Below are 17,715 nucleotides of genomic sequence, written 5' to 3'. Positions count from 1 at the left end.
TTTTAACTGATGCTCTCTTTGCCTTCATCTTGGGCGATACAGAAGCAAATGATCATTTAAACGTATTTTCTGACTAATATGAATTCATTTCTAATTTATGAATTTCAAGTAACACTCCCTGCTAAGAAGCGATATTTCCTCAGCTCCCCCGAACTGGACATAAGGGAGAACAGGAGGCTTTGCTCTAACACTCCTCTCCAGCACTTCATCCTTCCAGCTCAGCACAGCCGAGAGCTGGGGGGCTCGGGCTGGAGAGGCTGCCTGGTGACCTGGGCAAGGGGCATGAGCTCCCTGGGCCTCCTCTGCCTCCCCTGCAAAATGGGGAGAAGAAGAGCACCGACCTCTGACTTTGTGCAAGGGTTATATGAATAAGTGCATGTCACGCGCTCACATCACTGTCTGGCACATACACACGTGTGATTGCTTTTATCATTTTTTAACAAAATGAGATCATACTCTAAAATCTATTTTTAAGCCTATTGTTTTAACTCAATAATACTTGTAGAATATCTTTATTTTATAATATTTTAATGACACATAGTATCCTTTTATCTGGATATATTGCAAGTGGTTTAACTGATCTCTATGAGATTTTTAGCTTGCTTGCTTTCTTCCTTCCTTCCTTCCCTTTCTTTCTCCTCTTTCTTCCTTCCTTCTTTTCCTTCTTCCCTCCCTCGGATTCTTTTTGACTATTGTAAACAATAATGTGATGAACATCTGTGCAGCTAAATCTTTGTCCACGTTCTTGAGTATTTCCTTAGGGTAGATTCAAAGAAAACAAAATTACTGCATCAAGCCTATTTACATTACTAAGGTTTTGACAAGATTGCCAAACCCTTCACATGTTTTTTCAGAATCGTGCATGTCCCACCTCCTGCCTACGAAAATAGGTGTCAGGATTAAAAAGCCAGCTTTTCCCCTCCTGCCACCCAGGAGGCACAGGTCCCAGCCTCGGTGCTCATGAAGTGCCTCCTTTCCTCTGCTCACACCCGAGCTCTGCCCTTCGCAGCGCTCTCCAAGCCTGCCAGACTCCTGCGGTGCAGGTGCTCTTCCCCGAGCCCCCATGTTCATCTCTTTCTATCCGTTTTCATCATTTATTCCACTTACTGTAAATTTTAATCCTACATTGTATAGTTGCTTCATAATTTCTTTCATTGGATTGCAAGAATAATTACGGTGGGGAAACAAAGAAGGGTAAGATTATTCTACTTGAAGTCCCTTCTTTACTGATATATCTGCTCATGGCGTCTTTTCTAAAGGTTTACTTCTCTTTTCAGAAGCCGGCAAGTTCTCACGGATCCGTTTTCTGATTCTTTCAGCTAAGGTAAGGGACGACTGGCCAGAAAGTAACACTGACCTGCACGTAGAAAACATCACTGCTGATCACAATCAAATGAACGTTTCGACAGCAGCCTCCAGAGAGGGTGTGGAGACTCAGACCCCCAGAGACAGCCATGCTTCTTCCGATGCTCCAGGAAACTCCACAGCACAACCCAAAACGGCACGTGCTGAAGGAAGGAACAACTCTTCAAGGAGAGCAGGTTTCACCGTTTCCTCTGTTGGGCCTGAGATAGCGACAGCTCTGACTTCCCAGAGCGGCTCCTTGGGTGAGTCTGTGCTGATAATACTCATTCCGCTCATCTATGTCCAGTCCTGGAAAACAAAATTTCTGCCAGTCTCTGCTCCCCACCCCGATCCTGAGCCACAGTGCCCATCCAGGCTCCTGGACAGGGGATCAGACCCGTGACTTCGGCTCCGTCTGTGGCATGCTGTGGTTAAGGGAGTCAGAAGTACGGACCAGACAAGGGTGCAGATTTGCAGAGAGACCTGACCAATCCTGTGGAATCTACATTCCGTGGCTGGATTGAATCCGCACTTCATCCAGTGCTCCTGCCACACCCCTCAGTCTCAGAGGTACCAGGTCTGGTGGGATGCGCAACTGCGTGTTTGTGTTGACATGGCTCACGGGGCTGTTCTGGCTCCAGTCTGCACTGCTGAGTGGTTTGCCATTTTTAGCAAAGCATTTCAGGAAGGGGCTGGGGCTGGATAAGCAGGATTTGATTGAGGAAGGGGAGACAAAGAAAACGAACACTGATTAGGTACTTACTGCATACCAGCATATCTAGTCTCTCAGTTCTCACTGCAGACCAGTGAGATCCCATTATTCTCATCTGAGGAACTTGGAAACTGGAGCTCAGAGAAGTTAATTCATTCAACATGTGTAGGTCAAACAGCTAACAGGTTTCAGACCTGGGATTTGAGCCCCAGTCTGTGTATCTGAGTGAGGTAGGAGGGGGAGCTGAGGAGTGGGATGCCTGGAGCAAGTGAGCAAAGATATGGAGGCAAGAAGAGGAGCATGGTTACTTGTGGGGCGGCAAGGCCAGGAGCCTCCCTTGGGGGAGGGTGTAAGTCACACACAAAGGAGAGGACCAGTGTGTGGGTGGGGTTAGGGACAGTCATGGAGAACTTTGAAAACCAGACAATTTAGATCTGATGTGGAAGGAAGAGTCACTGAAGGTTTTTGAGCAAGGCAGTGACATTATGCAAACAAATTTGGGGAGGATTCACCTGGCAGGTGAGTATAAGATGTCTGGGGTGGGATATGGGGTGGAGGGAACCTGGGGTCAGGGGGACCGCTCAGGCAGACACAGAAATACAGATGCCAGGAGCTCTCAGGGATGGAGAGGAAGGAATTGGCAGGGACTCGTCATAAGGGAAAATTGATAAGACTTGGTAACGGCTTAAAAGGAGAGGATGAAACATCAAGGATGCCCCCATTGTTTCACACTGTAGTGACAGGAGGTCTGGTTGGGGGACTGAGCTCTGTAAAGAGTACATGTAAAAATATTTTATGTACCATTCTAGAATAATGGGTATAGAGCTTAGAGACTGCACATGACACTGCCTGCGTTGTTGGTCATCCAGATATTGGAAATTTTGTTTATGTTTCATTCAAGTAAATTCTGGGACCGACTTGGTGGAATGTCAGTGATGAGTCATGACGATCAGAAAGCGATCACTGATTCCATGTCATCTGGTACTTAGCTTCCTTGTGCCCCTTTTGTGATAATTCTACCACAAAATGCAAAGCATTGTCCGTGATCTCAGAAAACAAAGATCCTCTTTGTCTCGGTTTGTGGTCTCTCATTCAGAGGTTAATTTTTCATAGAATGAATAATTGCCCCTAATTTCTTCTCATGTCTATCTATTTTATAGAGGTCAGAGGGGAGCTCACTAAAAGATTATTCTGACGTTTGGAAGTCTGCTGGTGGAATTTTAATTGGTGCTGTCTGCTTTCAGCCTGGGGAAGGCGGCACCCGCATCCGGCAGTTCAGTACCACTCACACAACTTATCTCAGTATTGAAGTTCTTTCAAGTATGTTTTCTTTAATTGTATAAGGAGGAAAATAATAGTTGGTCTGCTGGCTGCCCTAGGCCTTTCTGTCCACTAATCCTTGCTATCCCCTCCCCTTCCACATATACACACATACACCTGCGACAAAGACTAAGTGTTGTTGGTATGTGTGCTTGCCCAAGAAGCCACATTCTGCGGTGAATGAAATGGTGACCACTGTGTCATTTGATTAGAATTAGATTTGTATTTCTTCATTGTTGCAAAAATGTTTCTTTCAAGGTATACATTTTTCTAGGCATCATTTGAAAAATCACATGTGCAGGTGTTTGCAAGGCTGCGGTGGTGGAGTACTCACGTTTCTGCTCCTCCAATTTCCGGTCATCAGTTAAGTCTCCACTCAGCTATTCCATCTCCACAAAGCCTTTTTCAACCCTCGGATCCTCTGAGCCACACACCTTGTCTAGTGCCTGTCTGCCCAGACAGACTGTAATCCTCCTGAGGACACAGGCTGTGTCTATAACTTCTCTTCGGTTCCCCACTGCCCCAGAACAAGGTGCAGTCGCTAAGCAGTGGGGATTAGCATTTGCCCAAATATCACAGGGCGTGTCCAGCCACAGGCCAAAGAGAATGTTGGGAACTCTTCCCGCCCTCTCCCTTCTCTGAGGTTTTATTCAGGCTGTGCATGCTGCCTGTCTATTCATCCCCATGCCATGGGGAGCAGGGCAGAGAGGGGTGGAAACATTCTTGGGAAATAGAGGTTAGGTTGCTTCAGAAATTACCATTTCAAAATTTTTATAGGTCAGAGGTTTTTAGAAGTACTTGGCAAGACTAGGGGTTTGGGTTTATGTCATCCAAACAAAAACTGAACCCAGAGGTGCTTTCTGTAATGCCTCTTTAAAGCAACCGACTCCTCTTGCGTGTACTCTGTATACAGTTTCCTGCTGCCTGGGTACGGATATAATTTATGATCGTGTTTTTAGGAGATTGCTTTTTAAGATTATTCTTAAACATTGGTAAGACTGGCTAAAAGCTGTGATCCTTTCTAGCTTCAAAGTTCTGTGGTTCGGTGATTTACAACCAGCTTTACTAAGTGGTAAAGGAAGTGTTTTCTAGGAAGCTACACTTTGATTCTGGTCAGAGTTATTTAATATTTGTAATTTAAATTCAGCCCATTACTGTGGTATATCTGAAAATCAGCCTACGTTTCCAACTTTACTGGGCTGGACTCTATAGTCACCTACATTTTTCAACATTAAAAAAATAATTGGCCTTCAAATTCCTTGAGCAGTCATCCTTTTAGAATCTTACGCTTCTAATTTTTGAAGAGTACGTTCATATCTTTTCTATTCCTTGAGGCTTTCACTGAGCGTTTGTCTTCCTTCTTAGTGAGCGGGGTGTTCTGTGCTCTGCAGAGCCTCACCTCCCTCTTAGATACTGGAGGGAGCTTTCAGTGCTGTTAAGTGAGGGGATAGCCAGGCATCTAGGAACGTCTGGATCCAGCCTGCCAGCCTCCACTCCTCCCTGAGGGAGGACAGAGGGACATGCACAAGGACCTGAAGCCACAGGGGAAACAACATTCTGCTCGATTTTTAAGGCTGGGCTGGTACCTGCTAACCAGGGCTCTGATCTGCCTCCTCCCTCCTGTTAAATCTAAATCTAGAGGTTTTACTGTCCCTCTCTGAGCACGGCATCCAGGAGCTCCAGGCACCCCGGCGGGAGTGCTGAGAGAGCTGGCAGGACTTGCAGAGCAGACCCGGCGTCGCCTGGCCCAGCTGGCCGGCTCTGTAGAAGAAGGGGAGCCAAGAGGGCATGTGGTGGGCGCATGTGCCTTCTGATGCCGGGCCACTCCATCCACTGTCAATGTGACCCAGTGAAAGTTCCGGCACTTAGACCAGTCAGATGAGTGATGCTGCTCACTAGGTGAGCACTAGGATGGCGAGCGAGGAGCCTGGCCCGGGGAGAATGGGGCTCTTTCTTTGAAACATGAAGGGGTTAGATCAGATGATCCCTGAGGCTCCTTTCTAGTTCCAGTGTCTGTTATTCCAGACACATCCAGCCTTTGTATTCTGTGCCTCTGTTCACTCCTCGCTCTGCTACGCAGAACCGGCGTCCAGCACAACCTCTTCTGAGGCTCCAGGAGCCAGGAGTTACCTGCTCCCCAAAATAAACTGTATGCCAATAAATGTATGCATGAAAGCAGGCGCAGGTCCAGACAGCGAAATCAGATTTTAAAAAAGAGATGGGAAGCCTTTTGAAATCATTTTTCTCGCTGCTTTGCGTCTTTTGCTGCTTTATATCTTTCTCTACTTTCTGTATTTTCTATAATGACCATGTAGTATTTGGTCATTAGGGGAAAAAAGTAAGTAAAGCAACTGACAGGGAAAATGTTCTCTTTTGAAGGCAGAAAGAGATACGTGTATGTTGATCTGTGTGAGAGTGGCTACAATTAAGCACTAAATTTAGTACAGAGTTTCCTGGAAACCAGGGCACAAAGGGAAACCGGGTGGGGCACGGGATTGTTGTCAGATAAAGCAAGGATGCCATTTCATCCCTAGGCATAAGTGTTTTGGGGGCAGTAACTTCTAAGAGGAATATTTATGTAAGGCATGTTGAGAATCATACTAGAAAATGCCGTCAATGCCGTCGATTGCTGTTTTGTGGAAATTGTGTTACTGTTCTTTAAAGGGCGATATTTTATAGGATTCTCAATAGGAGCTGAGGGTGTAATAATGGAGCTCAACTCGTGAAAGTATTTCTGTGGGCAGCTGAGCTAATGTGGTCTAGGTAAATTGCTTTGTGGTGATTTCACTTTGTAAAGGAAGAGCGCATAAATAACTCAGAAGAGTGTAGATTTAGCATATCTTTCTCAAATATCAGCGGTTCAGCTAGATTTTTGGCAGATTCTGACGAGGAGTCAAGCCAAGGCTGAGCCTTCGGATGCATGCCTGAGGTTCCAGTATTTCACGTTGTGATTGGAGAGTGACGCACATGGTTTACCAGATGAGCAGGCATCCTTTCCACCTCCTGTTATAAAGATCAAGGAACTTGACTTATTTCTCTTCCCAAATGGGTGGTCCTCCTGTTTTTGAATGGCTGCTTCAAAGGAAGAAATGAGCAAGGAAGGGCACTTATTAAATAATCAATAATGCTGGCCTGTTGATTAGAAACATGGTGAATTTCCCCCTGGCTGTATTTAGCGGGCTCTCCTTTAATAGTGTAAGTGGTGATTGTAGATTAGTTTGACCAAACATTGCCTCCTTTTAATAAAGAGGCACCAGCTCTACAGCCTTCACGTGGTTTTACCGTGAGGATTAAATGAGATTGTGCATATGAAGTACTTACTCAGCACAATGTATAAAGGTGGCTATAAAGTACTGGCACACAGTAATTGGTCAGTAAGTGGCAGCTTTTAATAATGATGATAATGAGAAGATGAAGCAGTGTTCCACAGAGCCTTGGGGCAGGGAAAGCATAGCTGTTTTATTGTTGTGACTTTTGTGGTTGTGTTTCTGTGGCCACTGATCTGCCTGACAGGTATTCAGGCTGAGTCCAATATAATGCCACTGTATGTCAAATTGATGAAATAATACAGTTTACTGGGAATGAAAGTGCTTTGAGACAGCACCCAGCAATCCCACAAGGCTGTAATTTGGTGGATCTGGATAATAACGCTAATGAAGGTAGGCCTGAGGAGCTAAGTGGGTGAGAGAGGGTTTGGGGCATATCTATATTAAGCTTTCCTTTTTTAGACTAATGCCTTTTTGTTTTGTTTGTTTTTGCTGAGGAAGATTTGCCCTGAGCTAACATCTGCTGCCCATCTTCCTTTTTTTGTATGTGAGCCACCACCACAGCATGGCCACTGACAGACGAGTGGTATAGGTCCATGCCCAGGAAGTGAACCTGGGCTGCTGAAGTGGAGTGTGCCAACTTAACCACTAGGCCACCAGGGCTGGCCGTGTTTTTGTCTTTAAGTAGGGGTGGGTTTAAGTAGGCTGAGGCTCTATTTTTGTGTCTGGGTCTTTCTCTTTCTTTGTTTCAACTGCTAGTTGTGTGGATTGCCTGCGTCTTCATTTTGTCTGATTAAGGTCCAGAGCTGCAGGCTGTGTTCTAGGTTCTGTACAAGAGTAAGAGGAACCTTTTTGTTTCCTGCGCTCATGCTTTCTCTCTCCCTCTCAACTATATTTTATATTTATTTGTGCTTTTGGTCACAGCTGCACGTAAGACTGGCCTTCAAGGAACCATTTATAATGAGAACTTCCTTCTTCTCTTTCCTGGGTCACAATTAACATTTTGAAGGCTTTCATTATATAGGTATAGAGTACTTTTTTAAATTTTTGGCTTAAAAATAAAAAATGCACTCTTTTTTCTTGCCTTTGCATATTGCCCGCCATGTTTCTTCCCACTCACCAAGTTTTCCTGCAGTTTATCTGTTTGGAATGAGGATTTCCATATGCCCTTCTGGAGGTTAGTTCTCAACAGTGTCCTTTGGAAAGTTCTTTGCGGAAAGGAGCCATCAGCAAGCTGCCCATACATCTGTGGAGCACATCGCGCATTTTGACCATTGGTGTATAATTCAATTCTTGAGGTTCTTGACAGTTAATCCAGTGCCTGCCGTCATTTCATTAGAAAAACTCTTCCCAACCTGGAGTCCTCGATCTCCTAGGCCCCACTGGAGGACTCTGTAAGCTTGAGAGTCGGTCTCCAGAGCCTAAAGAGGCTAACTATAATAATGGAGCCCGCCTGCTTTTGATGGGAACTAAATCACATCAGTGGGGTAACATGAGGATCACTTGCTGATTAGAAGCTCTGTTACTTAATTAATGCAGTTCAGTTAATAGTTTTTCAAAACGTGAGGTTTACAGTGGCCGTGAGGTGTGAAATAATAAAGAAGCCTTGAAGTGACCAGGCCGGGAACCACTGTTCTAGGCCAGTGTTGTTCCGGCTATGGTCTGCAGAGCCCTCGGCCTCCTCCGTGGCGACCTGGGGGCTGGGCATCCTGGAACAGCTCTACTTTTCTTCGTTTTCGTGTATGAGTTTTAACTATAATAGCATTTGAACAAAAGGATTACACTTCTATAATAAAACAGATCAAAAACATGTATCTTATCACATGGTCTGTCCTGTATAAGCTATAAGGCAGAGTTCAAGAGTACAAGTTTTTAACCCTCCTCTATAAAATCCACGGCAAATCATGTATCGAGGCTTTCTCCTGATTTCCTTTTAGCTTGAGCTGAAGCTTTTCATTGTGCTTGGTCCTCAGTGCTTCTCCACTTAGCTCGGGGTGAATTAGAGCCAGTGGGAGAGAGAATAGTGTGTCAGATATGTGTATCTATATCAGGTCCACATTATCTACGTTTATCTACCAAAGTGTAATAAACATTATTTGTATCTAGATACATCCCTGATTTTCTGAAACCCCTGAGTAGTCTTGAAGTATATATTCTTCCATTTTAGCTTCTGAAAGTATGGAGGAGGTGAACAGCTCCACTGCGCTCCAGAGCCCCTCCGTCAGTCAGACAAAACGAGTGCCTGTTGCCACCACATTCCCTGATGGTGTCCCAAGGATGCTCCAGTCTTCGACCGTCAGTCTGGGACCTCTAAACGAGACAGAGAGTTTCCCCGAGGACTCTGAAATTGCCACGACTTCAGCATCAGTCCATTCTTCACCCTCTGATGCAGAATCGAAAAGAAACGATGAAGTCATGGGGAATCCAGGGCATGGGGAGTTCACTAAGCCATTCACAGAAAATGGATTTGGCCTTACATCTTCCGAGGTCTCAGTGGGACTTTGGCAAAATGATTCCCCGAGTGAGTATTCAATGTTTATTTGATCTATTATAAATGTTTTTAAGTTGTTGAATTTTCTCAAGGGATCGCTTCAAGACCGTTAGCAATCTCTAGAGAAAGCTGTGCTCTTCGATAACATTACACCATCTCCTTTATCTGGCATACCACGTTCTCTCATTTTGGTTTTCATCCTTCTGAGAACGTTGAGAAATTAGTTGAAGGGGCATCATTCCTCGTGCTTTCTTGTAGATGAGCAAACTAAGGTTCGGAGGGTTTACATAACGAGTGCACGGTCATTTAGCTCACTCACAGCAGACGGAGCCCCCAGCCTCGGAGCTCCTCCTGTTGACTGCATCTTGTCACTCTGCCGCATTGCCTTCAAAGTGACATCTGGCCCCTCTTAAAACTACCTTCCGGTGTTTTATGTACAGATCATCTTTACAAATAAAATGTGCAGATATAAATATATTCCCCAAATTCATGATTTTAGTGTACCCCTATAGGTGATATTTTGTTTGCTATATTTCAAAATTAGAATAATCTTTCCTAACAATGGAAGTGTTTTAGAAAAACGCTTCTAAGCACTGTATTTGGGCATATCGTATTCATTGGACATGACAACACACTCACTCCCTTGACCACTTTTTTGGGGAAAGAGAATAAAACACTCAGGTTACTCTGCTACTTTGCACAAGCTGTTTAGAACCTTCCCTTTTCACCAACTTTTATTTTTCTTTTTTTAATTTTATTTACTTTTTTTTTTGAGGAAGATTAGCCCTGAGCTAACTACTGCCAATCTTCCTCTTTTTGCTGAGGAAGACTGGCCCTGAGCTAACATCCATGCCCATCTTCCTCTGTTTTATATGTGGGACGCCTACTGCGGCATGGCTTTTTACCAACGTGGCACCAGGGATTGGAACCGGTGAACCAGGGCCGCCAAGAAGCGGAACGTGCGCACTTAACCGCTGCACCACCAGCCGGCCCCGCACCAACTTTTATTTTTAGTATTGCTGTCTTACTGACATTGAAGAGTTTTGAAATAATTACTTAGAATATGAAAATGCATGTCAGGTTACACATATAATATTTTTCAAGGTCCTTGCAAAGGGGACCATTTCTTAGAGAAGACTCACGTCTCCCTCGTGGAGGGATCGCCTTCAGGTCCACGTAATGGCATTTTTTTCTCTGACACCTTACAGCCTCCAGAGGACACCAGCTTGCCAGCAGCTCTGAGGCAGAGAACAGAAGCCCCATGTCTCCGACTCAGACTGTGTCTAGGTCAGTCCCATTGGTCACAGATGGAGAAGGCACTGCACGCTGGTTCTCGACCGACAGCAAGACATTCACAGATGTGACAGGAAGCTCTACTTTCTATCCTGATGTTGTGAACGCTTCGGTTTTGACTCAGTTCTCAGCCTCTGCCCCACAGTCTAGAGGAAGCGACACAGCACTGGGTGATAGGGGCTACTCTGAGCCGGCCACCGAGACTTTGTCTTCACCTGCCTCAAAGAGCCAGAATTCCTCCGCACCACGTGGTGAACGCTCCAGTGAGTGTCCCCTTCCCAGAATGTGCCACACGGATGGGAGAGGGGCTTCCTCAGCTTGGGATCTTCCTCAGGCTTAATGAAACATCTCCAGAGGACCCTCTAGTTTCATTATTTCCAGCCCATTCTTCTAGCTGGTTGATACAGATACACCTGTATATTCCCCGTTTTTTCTGATACATCTCCAAGATGCTGCTGTTGCCACCTGCCCCTCCCACACACAGCTCAGGGACTTCTCTGTCTACCTCCTTCCATTCCCTATCACCCACCCCACACCCCCAAACCTGCCTCAATCACACAGCTTCTGGAAGGTGAAAATACCACCTTCTTATGAATGGTTGTTCACCCCAGGTCTGGGCATTCATCAAGAGAAGATTCTCCCTCCCCCTTATTTCAAACAACTTTGCTGAGATATAACTCACATTCTATACAATTCGCCCATTTAAAGTGTACGATGCATTGCAGTGGGTTTTAGTATGTCCACAAAGTGATGTGCTACCATCGCTGCTATCTAATTCTAGAACATTCTCATCACCCCAAAAAGCAACCCTGGCTCATCAGCAGTCACTCCCCAGTCTCTCCTCCTTCCAGCCACTGGCAAACACTAATTTACTTTTTCTCTCTATAGATTTGCCTATTCTAGACATCCCATATAAATGGAATCGTACCATATACTTTTGTGCTTTTCACTTACCATAATGTTTTCAGGTTGCACCCATGTTATGGCGTGTAGCAGTATTTCATTCCTTTTTATGGCTGAATAAGATTCCATTGTATGGGTAGACCACATTTTGTTTATCTTCTTTGGAAATGTCTATGTAGATCTTTTGACCATCTTTTAGATTGGGTTATTTGTCTTTTCTTTTTTAGCTGTAAGAGTTGTTTGTATATTATGGATACTAGTCTTTTATCAGATATATGATTTGCAGACAACATTTTCTCCGTTCTGTGGGTTGTCTTTTTACTTTCTTGATGGTATTATTTTCCGTACAGAAGTTTTTAATTTTGGCGAAGTCAAATTTATCAACTTTGGAAATCTTTTCTTTTGATATTCCTTTTAATAATGTTTTGGGTTAATTTTTAAAAGCAATTCTCAGGAGGCTTGTCAATGTAAAGTGTGTGTTGACTAAAGCAAAAATGCATTCACTTATCATTTAAACTTACAATAGGTGTAAATTCTTACCTCTCCACCACTAGTAATAGCAGCTGCATTTCCCCCATATGAGCATCCTAATTGATGAGGAAAAGTAGCATTTATTGCTACTCATGTGGTATGGAAAAGCATGTGCTTATCATGAAACAATACCACATGTATGGGTGGAGGATATTTATGCTCTTATATAGCTCTGCATGGAAAACACATTATCTGTCTCCTATACAAAGGAATCATGTTCCCCCCTCACCATTGTGGGGCTCAGAATTTTTACCCTCTCAGACCAGATGTTTAGGTTCTATAGCCTTTTGCCTCTCCATCTCTCAGTACCCTTCACTCTGCATTAATGCTCAGTTGGTTCATGTGGAAAATGTGATCTCAGGGTGAGCAGATCTTGGGGTTCAGTTATAAAGAGCTGGATAAGGAGTAGCCTCATTCCTGAAACCACCTCACTCTGGGTTGATCTGATGCTTTCTCTGGTTCCCGCTGAATCACCCCAAGCTGACTTATCCTGCCCTTCAGGCTTTCAGTTCTCAGGCTGTTCCCTTTTTTGAGGTCCTAGGCAGCCGCTCTGTTTCAGGTCATGACCCTCCACTTTGTTAAGTCTGTAAGCTTGACATGTCATTTAACACAGCCTTTACCACCTTCCCATCCCAGGCAAGTGCCTCTTTGCCCAGCGAACTTGTGCTCAGATGCATCCAACTCTCCCCTCTCTCCTGGTGGACCTTCCATGGGTCTCTGAAGCCCTTCAGCCTGGGTCATGTCACGTCTCTGTCTGGGTCTTGGCTTTCTCAGTGCTGCTCCAGGTCACTGTGTATCCTTGTCCCCATGCTCATCCCTGTCTGTCAGTTAATGCAAACCTATCATGAAGTGAACTTACCCAACACTCAGCTGAACATCAATTTTCAATCAGGGTGTGTCCATGGGGTGTCAAGAGCTAGCCTGGTCTGGGAATAGGAATAAGAACCGGGAGCAGAGCCTGTTTTCTCATAGAGCCAGATTATAAAGTATTTAGGCTAAGAAGAATTGAACCTCATTTCCATCATTTCTGAAAAGACAGGTTTATTTGATAATCTGGTATAGTAACCTAAGATACTTTAAGCTTATAGTGTAAAGCATATGCCAAAGAAAGGGGGAAAAGGATATTTGTTCATGAGTTACCTGTCCTTATTCCATCCTCAAGAAAATAAAACTAATGGATTAAAAAAAACAGAAAACCAGTCCACCTTTAATCTCTGATCCCAGTACCATTTCTCACTGATGTGTTAAGACCAGGAACTAACATTCCATGATAATGACAGGCCTGGTGTCAATTCCTGTATGGCTGGTCCTACCAGGAGTAACAGCCTCTGGAGTGGTGTGGGCCTCCCTCCTGGGCCTTGTCAGAGGATCTGAAGCCCCAGGTGGGTTGTTAATTTTTGCCTACCATTCACACCCATTCCCCACCCCCCAGTTTCCCTGACACTCTCTTTATTATGTGTCGCCGAGCAGAAGTACAGTATTGATCCTGTCCACTGAAGTAATAAGCTGTCCCATAAATCCAAGTCACCTGAACAGATATGCTGGCCCGCAGAGCCTCTTGAGGGTTCGGTCACTGACCGTGTTTGCAAGAACAACACATGTTGCAAGTTCCAGATAAACACCCTGAGAAAGCTCAGGGGAGCATTTTTGCTAACGAAGTCCAGGACGTGAGGCTTATCCCTGAGACTCATACACAGTACCGTTGCTCTGCCCTGCATTGACCGGCCATCTCCTTTTCTATCTTCTTGTAGCCACTGAAGACGGTCCTGAGCTGAGAGTCATTTCCGAGGCACAGGAGGGGACTTCCGAGGGGGCGACTGGAGCCCGTGCTCCCAGCCCGCACACTTCAGCCACTTTCACTGGAAGCGGAGAGCGCACGCTGAGGTCTCTCACCAACGGGAGCACCACTCCTGGGGACGTGGGGCACTCTGTGGCGGCGCCCAGAGAAACAGAGAGTGCCACCCAGCGGGGGAACGTGACCATGACTGATGACGCCCACCTGGTCTCGGGTTCACCAGCGGCCTCGCCTGCCCTTGGAGGTGACAAGCAGAATCTCTTCCCACGTTCCTTCAGCTCATCTGTCAGTTTGCTCACAGCCCTAGAATGATTAAGTTCACTCTCAACCCAGAAAGTACCTTACAAGCTCTTCACGAAGAGAACTTTCTGGGTTCTCCCGCATTCCCCCCACCCACCCCTTCACCATTTGCCTCAGGCATTTGCTGTGTTGTCTGCCAGGATGCTTGAAATAAAGGAGACCAGCCACACTGTGGCTAAGGCCAGTCTCCTGGGAAAGAAATATCTCGTTGTGCAGAATGGAAAATTGGGAGGGTTTTCCTTTTTCCATTTAGGCGTAACAATTGTTCTATTTGGGGTCTTAAGAGTTTTTTAGATACCCATTTGCTTTTATCAAAAAAGGCATGTGGAAGGAATTTGGACCTATTCCCTATTCTTCGGCCCCTGGCCCCACGTCTCTTTTATTATCATTTCCATTGCTGCCACCCTCTGTCCTCGCAGGAGGGTAAATCTACTCGGTGCAGACTCCAGCCCTTCCTGCCTTCCCATGCTGTCTCTATCCACAGTGCTCCCATTGAAAACCACTCTCCAGAGAAAGTGTTTCACCCGCTGGCTTCGTGGATAGGACATTGAGAGTCTGTTTTATAGTGTGTGTTCAGGAGATTCCCTGTTGGTTTAGTTGACCTAACTTTAGTTTTTCCATTTGTAGTCACTGGAATTGGCAGTCCCTGGAATCAAGTGAGTGGCACAGACGTTGAAGAGAGAACTTCCAGCGACTACACAGGCCACACCTATGTTTCGTCTACTTTCACCAAAGGAGAACGGGCATTACTGTCCATCACAGACAACAGCTCATCCTCGGACATTAGGGAGAGTTCGACCTCTTCTATTAAGATCTCAAACTCTTCCTATTCAGACTACCCTTCCTCTTCTCAGGCTCAGACTGAAAGAAGTAATGTATCATCCTACGAAGGGGAATATGCTCAGCCTTCTACTCACTCCCTGCTTCTGCGCACAGCCAACCTTCCGTCCTATACACCCACCGTTAATATGTCAGACCCTTTGGTTCTTCTGGACAGCGATACTGGCTCGCTTGGTGACTCATCTTCTTCTTCATCAGGGTCCCCTTTGCCTCTGCCCTCAGTGTCACAATCCCACCAGTTGTTCTCATCCACCTTACCATCAACCAGGGCCTCTGCTCACCCACTGCAGTCCACTCCTGGTGCGCCCATACCTTTGTCTTCCTCACCACCACCTGTACCAATATCTCTGACAGCATCTACCCCTGCCTCGAAGTCCATCTTCCAAACAACCCTACCGCCTTCATCTTCTACACTCGTCCTGCCCAGGGCAAGGGACACTCCTGTGACTTCAGTTTGGATGTCAACAATGACATCTGTAACAATCCTCCCCAGTAGTCGAACAGCAGATCCTAAGAACCAGAGCAACTCACACCATGAGCAAATCATTACGGAATCAGAGCTACCAAGCCTGGAGTCTCTGCCCACAGAGGCCACCGAAGCTGTAACAATGAGGTCTACTTCAGGGATCTCTATGTCCCCAGCCTCAACAGAGTCCTCTACTGAGCAGACTCTGCCAGCCACAAGCACCAGCGTAGCCCAAACGTCTCCAGCTTTGACAACCACCTATCTCGAAACCTCCTCTCCCCCTGTGACCACTCCCAGCCCCCCATCAAGCACAGCAGCTCTGACGGCTGGCCCCACAGTACAGACTACAACCAGAAAACAGCTCTTGACAACCAGTCCTGAAATTCCAGCACCTCCGATCTCAACAGAAGGTTCTGTCACCACAGAAAGGAACCAAGTCCGTATAGATGCTACCATCCGATTGGTCCCCCTGACCAGTACACCCACTTCGGCAGAAGAACTGACCACGGGGGTTGGCATTACAGAAGAGGACACCCGGACTTCACATTTCCTCAGAACATCTCCTTCTCCCCAAACCACAGATGTCTCTACAGCTAAAATGTTGCCTCCTAAATCTACTGCCTCCACTGCTCGGAGCAGCACGCAGTCGCCAACAGCATTGTCCTCTCCAGCCTCAGGTAGAACGCAGTTGCACAGGCACCCTGAGAGCTCCACAGGCTCGGGATTCATGTGAATGTGTGACAGTCGCTGGTATTTGCAGTAGTACAGTGTCTGTTTTGTGATCTCAAATGCTTCCTGTTGAAGCACTTAAAGCATCAAATAATGTCATGGTGCACCTACTTTTCTCACGTCTGAGTTACATAATTCTTCCTGAAGAAAGAGGAGAGGATGCTATTGGCCGTGTGTGACATCAGTAGATTGTCAGTTGTAGCCTGTAATGCCCCGTAATTGCAAGAGCTTTTCAAGCATGCCTTTAACTCTTTCAGGGCCAGAGCAGGCCAGTGATGAGGGACTGGAAGGTGGAAAAATTGCGTATGAGACACGGAGCCACTAGGTGCCTGCTCCCAGATCAGAGCCCCGAGCTTCTGAGTCAGTGAGCAGGCTCCCCAGTGACCAGGGAGGCTTCTCTTGATCCCCCCAGGCCTTTTGTCCCCCTAAAGTTAAGTTGCTAATTGATAATGCGGAGGAGGGCACATGTTCAGTACAAGGATGATGAGCTAACCTTTTCCCAGAGTGACTGTGTGACCAGGGCTCCCTCACGTCCCTCTTGAGGTTATCTTTACATCCACACTGACGTTGCTGGGCGTGAACAGTAAAGCCATCCACGTGATTCTTCATCATTTAAGGAAAGGTGGAAGGAAGGAGGGTCATGTGTCTCTTGATGTCATGCTCAAAATTGTACATGTGGCTTGTCCAGACCCAGGAAAGGAACACTGATATGGGTGAAGGGGTGAAACAGAGACTGACATCTTAAGAAGAAGGAAGGAAGAGAAATGCTTTGTAGTGACTAGTGCAGGGAGCTCAGTTAGGTTCTAACCAGTCAGCCATCATCACCCTGGCGGTTGGAGGGTCATGGACCACCCCCACCACCAGCCCCGCAGCGCCCCCAGTGCTTCCTGTGTGCCAGGGGCCCCAGCACCTCTGGGAGATGAAGGGTGGATCCTTCTCCTGGCAATTGTGGGATCCCTGCTGCAGGGCTCACAAGCCTTCACTTCCAGAGGCCAGATCTATTCCAGTACCAGATGGAACATGATTCACAAGTCTCCCCTAACGCCAATGATAGCCGTTGCTCTCATAACTATAGACGAGCATCATTAGGAGCATCGTTGCTGGCTGTTGATATGTTTTTTGTGACCCTGTTCATGGATATATAGGGGCTGTGCTTCTACAGGTGATTTTAGGTACATTAAAATATATAAAAGTAGCAATGAGGAATAGGAGCACCATCGTTAGGGTTATCCCATTTGTTTTCAGGGTTATTCTTTTGGAATTAGACAGTGAGAACTCCAAAGTAACTGGAGTGTGACGGTGCCAGTTATACAGACCACACCAGCGAGCTGTGGTCCCTGCCCCTGGGAGCTGGGAGTCCAAGATGACACTGAAGCTTGTGCATCATTAGGGCCTGGATGAATCAGATAGGGTTCATTGTCACATCATATAGAGAGAGAGCATTGTCCTGCTTAACTCCGATCATTTTTCTAGATGATAGCACAACACGTGGAGGCCCACTTACATTTTGAGATTTTTGGATAAAATGAAATCTGGCAGGAGGGAGGATGGTTGATCAGGGATCTTTTTCCCTTTAACATGTCTTAAGTTGCCATTGATTCAGGTAGAATTTTGTAAGTATCACAACGGCAGTATAATCATCAGTCCTGAACTGGGCGACCTGTGGGCAGCGTTTGGACTTGAACCAGTCATTGCATTCAGGGACTCAATTGTCTAACACTGTCT

The 17,715-nt window shown here is 46.0% G+C and overlaps 1 protein-coding gene across 2 annotated transcripts in view; it reads left to right on the top strand.

The window, feature by feature from the left end:
* The window catches only part of HEG1 (heart development protein with EGF like domains 1), an 85,576-nt gene that overhangs the window by 29,836 nt on the left and 38,025 nt on the right, over nt 1-17,715 (top strand). For both annotated transcript variants that reach the window (XM_070509014.1, XM_070509013.1), the window contains exons 2-6: nt 1,320-1,607; nt 8,810-9,163; nt 10,342-10,689; nt 13,612-13,899; nt 14,583-15,938. In XM_070509014.1, the coding sequence (XP_070365115.1) occupies nt 1,320-1,607; nt 8,810-9,163; nt 10,342-10,689; nt 13,612-13,899; nt 14,583-15,938 (2,634 nt within the window). The remainder of the gene's footprint in view (nt 1-1,319; nt 1,608-8,809; nt 9,164-10,341; nt 10,690-13,611; nt 13,900-14,582; nt 15,939-17,715) is intronic.

Source organism: Equus asinus, chromosome 5 (genome assembly GCF_041296235.1).
Source record: "Equus asinus isolate D_3611 breed Donkey chromosome 5, EquAss-T2T_v2, whole genome shotgun sequence".
Lineage (NCBI taxonomy): Eukaryota > Metazoa > Chordata > Mammalia > Perissodactyla > Equidae > Equus > Equus asinus.
The sequence above is the reverse complement of the archived record's forward strand: the minus strand, read 5'-3'. Positions and strand labels throughout refer to the sequence as shown.